We start from the raw sequence: 308 nt of genomic DNA on the forward strand, positions 1-308 counted from the left end.
CCCCAGCCAAGGCGTCGGAGCTGGGCCCGGGCGCGCCCGGCGGGGTCCGAACCAACTTCACCACGCGGCAGCTCACGGAGCTGGAGAAGGAGTTCCACTTCAACAAGTACCTGAGCCGCGCCCGCAGGGTGGAGATCGCCGCCTCCCTGGAGCTCAACGAAACCCAGGTCAAGATCTGGTTCCAGAACCGGCGCATGAAGCAGAAGAAGCGCGAGCGAGAGGGCGGCCGGGCGGCCCCGGTCCCCCCAGGGCGCCCTAAGGAGGCGGCGGGAGACGGCTCGGACCAGTCCACGTGCACCTCCCCCGAG

General features: G+C 70.1%; 1 protein-coding gene across 1 annotated transcript in view; it reads left to right on the top strand.

The window, feature by feature from the left end:
* Hoxb1 (homeobox B1) overlaps positions 1 to 308 on the top strand; it is a gene marked incomplete at its 3' end in the record, with an annotated part of 1211 nt that extends 903 nt beyond the window's left edge. The window contains exon 2 of the mRNA XM_010620307.1: positions 12 to 308. Coding sequence (XP_010618609.1) covers positions 12 to 308 — 297 coding nt within the window. The remainder of the gene's footprint in view (positions 1 to 11) is intronic.

Source organism: Fukomys damarensis, unplaced genomic scaffold (assembly GCF_012274545.1).
Source record: "Fukomys damarensis isolate Sample0158 unplaced genomic scaffold, DMR_v1.0_HiC HiC_scaffold_13, whole genome shotgun sequence".
Taxonomy (NCBI): Eukaryota; Metazoa; Chordata; class Mammalia; order Rodentia; family Bathyergidae; genus Fukomys; species Fukomys damarensis.